A 5,946-nucleotide genomic window follows, 5' to 3' on the forward strand; every position below is an offset into this window, starting at 1 on the left:
AAGGTCAACACAGCCGTCTACCAGGAAGTTTTAGAGCACTTCATGCTTCCTGCTGCTGACCAACTTTATGGAGATGCAGATTTCATTTTCCAACAGGACTTGGCACCTGCATACAGTGCCAAAGCTACCAGTACCTGGTTTAAGGACCATGGTATCCCTGTTCTTAATTGGCCAGCAAACTCATCTGACATTAACCCCATAGAAAATCTATGGTGTATGTGAAGAGGAAGATGTGATACACCAGACCCAACAATTCAGAAGAGCTGAAGGCCACTACCAGAACAACCTGGGCTCTCATAACACCTGAGCAGTGATCGACTCCATGCCACGCTGCATTACAAAGGAGCCCAAACTAAGTATGGAGTGCTGTACATGCTCATACTTTTCATGTTCACACTTTTCAGTTGGCCATCATTTCTAAACTCATACTTTTTATTGGTCTTAAGTGATATTCTAATTTTCTGATATACTGAATTTGAGGTTTTCATTAGTTGTCAGTTATAATCATCAACATTAAAAGAAATAAACATTTGAAATATATCAGCCTGTGTGTAATGAATGAATATTATATACAAGTTTCACTTTTTGAATGGAATTACTGAAATCAACTTTTTCCACAATATTCAAATTTTATGACCAGCACCTGTACATGTGCTTTTTAAGGATCACCTTATTGGAGCTAAAATAGTTTTGTGTGTCAGACTGTGACTTATTTGGTGTTTTTCACAGAATCAACCAAGAAATGGCAACAAATTGTGTTATTGTGGCAGGCTGCTGGAAAGAAAGAACCCAAAGACTAAATTTAAAACGGGTTCTTTGCCAAGCTGTGTGTGGACATGATGCTGCTGCAGCCGTGACCCGAAGAGCTTCTTTTGTGCCTGAATGATTCACAGGTCAGAGAAAAATGGGTCAATCAATCAATTATTTCCCTAAAAAATGTCCAGGAAGCCAAAATCTAACAGTGAAAACCCTTCAGAAAGTCTGGAACTAACAAATTACAGCTCCTTGGAAGTAAAATACAGCATGAATAAAGATCTGACCTAGATATCAAGTAAATCTAATTGGCAACGCAGTTGTGTGGAAAACAACACTTTCTCCACATAAGAACTAATTTTTGTCTGATTTTTAGGGAACAATGATACAAATTCAGAGGCTTTTTTTTTTTCTGGTCTGTGGTTCTGTTGTGTAAATCCTCCTACAGAACATGATTACTAACAGTCACAACTTGTCTGAGCATGACTTTTAATCCCCCTCAAGAGCAGTTCCTGAAGACAATGTGTGTGTGTGTTTTCAGATGCTGACACCCTCCATCAAGCCCGCAGGATTCAAAGTGACTGACATGTTTAGACAGGAGACAATCTTGGACAATTTTCACGTCACTGACAGTTCAAACTGTATGCAGGGTTAAAAAAAGACAAGCGGTGCACTGATGTCCCCGTCGCTGAGGGATCTGAAGTGAATTTATGAGATGTTTTTCTGGACTGGAAGTGAACAGAGAATGCAGGTGTGAGATATTCAAGTGGGGAGCAGATACACTCTGGAGAAGAACAGAGGGAGTTTTTTTTTTCTTACAATTTTCAGTCAGATCATCTGGAGTTTTTTTTTGGTTTGTTTTGTTGGTACTGAAACGTTTCACCTTCCATCCAGAAGGCTTCATCAGTCAAGGAAACACACAAGACAAAACTGATTCTTCCCCCAACAGCTTACTCCAAAGTGGAACAAACCACTTAAGTTGGTGCTAAGATGGTCTCTTTGGCATGCCCCCTCCTCCAGTGCTGGGCCTCTTCCTCGTCAAAAGTCATGTCAAACTGGTTCAAAACCAACAAACTCCATGTTCAATAATCCAAGTACACAATACAACAATTTTCAGTTAAATCAGCACCAAAAAAAAAAAAAAAACTGTCCAGATGACCTGACTGAAAATTGTTGGATTGTATACCTGGATTATTGAGCATGGACTAAAATGGACAAAATATAAAAACTAGAAAGCATAGTTTCCTGAAATTAGAGAGGTTTACACACGCACGCACGTGCGCACACAGTACATACGAAATATTTTGGTCTTGGTTGTCCTCAGGCTGTTTCTGCGAGTTGGCCATCTGGCCTAAAACATTTGATTGTTGTTCATGATTGTTTTGAATGGATGGTCCTTTCTTGCATGTGTAAAGATGGTTTTGTTGAGTTCCACAGAGGGCTGGTTTGAAACACATCAAGGAGGTGCCATTTGTGAGTCTGAGGTCTGCTAACCAGACCTCAGACTCACAAATGGCACCTCCTTGACTGAAGAAGTCTTTCAGATTAAAGATGAAACGTTTCTCTCTTTAATTAAACATGTCCAGATGACATGATTTAACCTTTTTTAATCTACCTGAATGATTGAGCTTACAACCTTGTTTTTATCAGGGCTATTCAACCAGCGGCCCAGGGTCCAAATCAGGCCCACAGGTGAGCTCAGTTCAGCCCAACAATGCACTGATTTTTAAATTAAACTAGATTTTAAACGATAAAACAAACAATGACAATAACTGCTGGATGTCTGGCCCCTGAGCTCTTGACGTGGCAACCTCATTTTCTAAAGGAACCTTTGTTCACCTAGATGCAGCCACACACCAAAATAAAGTTGGCAACGTATTTTTCAAGTTATCGTGCTCACAGCATTCAGATGGGCAGACTGTGCATCCAAAATCGGGGCCAAAATGGTGCAGCTGACTTGGGACCAGAAAGTCGTGGTTCGACTCTGTGCCATGCCCACATGTCGTGGTGTCCTTGAGCAAGACACCTAATCCCCAATTGCTCCCTGGGAGCTTGCATATCCGCCCACTGCTCCACCTGGGTGTTTCTCAGATGCGATGGGTTAAATGCAGAGAACTTCATCATTGTATGGAAACATAAAACAACGACAACACACAGCACTTACACTTATTCCCTCTTTTCACTCAGTGACAGGAAACAAGAACAAAAGACTCCAGATGTGCTGAAAGAATACAAGCTGTATTTTGAAGGTACAGACTGACAATAAACAAATAAAACAGAAAACATGTGCAAAAAGAAACACGAGTAAAAGCCAAGTATGTTTACAGTGAACGTAATCAGGGAGGTGCAGAGACGCAGCGAGCTGCAGCCCGGCGGAGGACTTCAGTGTCGAACACAGCAAAAGGTTTCACGCTTACAGATCGTCTCCAAGGCACAGGTTCCACACCTGAGTCTGGTCATTAAAGGGGAGCTTATCTGGACTTCCCCCTTAGGTGGAAAAGGCAGAGCCATTGTTTCGGGGCCGTCCCGTCTCTGATGATGAATGAGTGATGAGTATGTGAAAGGTGAAAAACAGGATGTGAAATGGACTGGATATATTGTATCACTCTTCCTGTAGAGCTGCTGGAGCTAAATGAAGTTCAGCTGTACGGGGTCAGGAAGCAAAACTACAAATGCAGAGGAAGAATCAAAAAATAGAGGAAACCTCCTGACCCGGTCCCTCTATGTCAGCACCAGTTCAAGAACCAGCATCATTGAGAACTTGTTGGCTTTTCTTTGGGAACGGCTTGTTTTCATTTCTGAGATCTTCGCCACGATTCAGAATACTGTCGCCGACTCTTTGTTCTTCCAGCTGAAATACAAAAATATTCTTTGGCTGTTTTAGTCTCGTAGGAAGTCGCCTGCAGAACGCGGGCCGTGCTCTCTAGACTGTTTCACAGTCGGGGGCAGTGCTAACTGTGGGGGCCGTTTGTCAGGTTAAATGTGCGACGCAGAGGACGGTGCTGTTCCGTTTGTTCTTTAAGCCCACTCAGGTTCTTGTTTGATTTCATGGTTCTCAGTCCAGCAGCTCCTCCACTCGCCAACATTTTTGGAACATCGTTCTCCCATAACTTGCTCCTCCGGGGATCGTCCCCACCTGACGGATGATGACTGCGTTGCTGAAAGTGTTGAAAGTGAAGGAGGCACAGAGTCCTCGTCCCGTCTTTCAGAGGGTCAGGGGAGTGTTTGCCCATCCTGCTGCACTCCCAGCATGGTGAGGACGTTCTGGAGGCGTGTGATGGTGCTCACCAGATGCTGCTTCTCCTCCTCCAGAGCAGAGACCTGCTCCTTCAGCTGGCCCTCCGACTGGGCCAGAGCCTCCACTCGACTCTCCAGGCTGCAGACTCGTGCGTGGGACACCTGAGAGGTAACAAGAAAAACAATCATCTAACGCTCGTTTGACGTACGGAACGTCGTCACGTCTTCATTTATCTGTGTCTATGGACCTGAAGCTCTTCCAGCAGGTCCAGGTTCTGCTGTCGGAGGCTCTGATTGGTCCTCTCCAGCTGGGCAGCTCTCTGCTGCTGGTTGAGTGTTGGGGGGGTGTCCAAGAGCTCATCCTGCAGGACGTGGTACTCCACCTCATAGGCCTGCAGCTGCTTGGACACGTCCATCTCACAAACCTAAAGAGCACAGAAGTAAACAAATTCAGTGAAACATCTTAAAACACGTCTGTCCCGCCTGAGAATTAAGTCTCTGTAGAACGGACATGACTTTAGGAGCATAGTAACAAGAATAAAATAATTATAATACTGGAGAGATGGGGGTTATTTGGACATCATGTGTTTAGTGCCAGCAGAGTACTGCAGGACACATTCTGACTTCAAATGATTCATTTGAACTAAATCTCATCATATTTATAATTCAAATCCTCTCCTCGCCAAAATAAATAAATAAATAAATAAAAAGTATTTATGTATATATCGATTATATATATATATATATATATATATATATATATATATATATATATATATATAATTGGTGTAATTCAATTCAAAAATACTTTATTAATCCCAAAGGGAAATTATTTGTTGTTGTAACTCATTATCCTCATTTCATTAAGAGATGTTATAGATACTGATGGCTGTAGACAGGAAGGATCTCCTGTAAAGGTCCATCCCACAGTGGATCCTAAGAAACTGGCTGCAGATGCCGTCCGATCTGTCCACCCAGACTCGGCTGACCTCTTGGTTCCCCCGGGCTGTAGGACCGCCTGAATGCTGGGCTGAACTCCTCCCAGAGCAATGGCCACTCCTCCCAGAGCAATGGCCACTCCTCCCAGCAGTCTGTCAAGATCCTCGTTGCTGTGGACAGCCAACTGTAGGTGCCGAGGGACGATCCTGTCCTTTCACTGTCATGAGCCGTGTTTCCTGCTAGTTCCAATATCTCAGTGGTTAGTCACTTGAGCACAGCTGGCAGGTAGATGGGAATGCATCCACAGAACATCCTTTGCAATGCGATAACTTTTTGCTCGTGGTTGTGTTCATTTGTCTTGTCATGTTAGCAAAATCTCTCTCAAACCACTGGAAAACTTTCAATGAAACTCCAGTTCAAGAAGACAACTCACCGACCTTCGAAAGTGCAAAAAAAGAGAATAACTTTACAGATGTTGAGTTATATTTGTTGTGGTAATATCGTAACATTTTCAAAGTTTGACCAAGACGACTATAATTAACTCTTCAACAAAAGATGATTTTAGTTTTAACCTCCAGTAAGAAAGGTGCTGGGCGATATGCATTATTTGGTCTTTTGCTTCTTTTTGAGTTTTTTTTTTTTACTGTAAACCCGAGAGGTCCGACAGTAAACAGGTCAACACCTGAGTCAGAATGAAAAACAAAGAAATGCTTTGAGCGCAGAGGCAGCTGTTAATCACAGATAATGAAAGGCTTTATTTGTATTATACTGCAGACTTGGAGTTCTACGAAAATATTAAAGCAAAGATGAATCGGTTTGTCTGACACAAACAGCTGAGCTGAACTGGGTCAAACTTGGTGGATGCGTGACTAGATCAAATCAATTTTCTTCAAAACTGGAGAGAAATTCTTAAGAGGACATCTAAACCAGGGACACTTAACTGGCGGCCTGGTGACTTCAATCCAGCCCATCAATGACTTAGTCAAAAAATAAATAAATAAATAAAAAAAAAAATTT

The 5,946-nt window shown here is 42.5% G+C and overlaps 1 protein-coding gene across 1 annotated transcript in view; it reads right to left on the reverse strand.

The window, feature by feature from the left end:
- Positions 1-3,506: 3,506 nt before the first annotated feature.
- The window catches only part of tbc1d1 (TBC1 (tre-2/USP6, BUB2, cdc16) domain family, member 1), a 64,833-nt gene continuing 62,393 nt past the window's right edge, over positions 3,507-5,946 (reverse strand). The window contains exons 19-20 of the mRNA XM_037698259.1: positions 4,239-4,415; positions 3,507-4,152 (exon numbers count right to left, since the gene is read on the reverse strand). Of these exons, the coding sequence (XP_037554187.1) occupies positions 3,967-4,152; positions 4,239-4,415 (363 nt within the window). The 3' untranslated portion in view covers positions 3,507-3,966. The remainder of the gene's footprint in view (positions 4,153-4,238; positions 4,416-5,946) is intronic.

This window comes from Nematolebias whitei, chromosome 3, assembly GCF_014905685.2.
Source record: "Nematolebias whitei isolate Nwh7 chromosome 3, NemWhi1, whole genome shotgun sequence".
Lineage (NCBI taxonomy): Eukaryota > Metazoa > Chordata > Actinopteri > Cyprinodontiformes > Rivulidae > Nematolebias > Nematolebias whitei.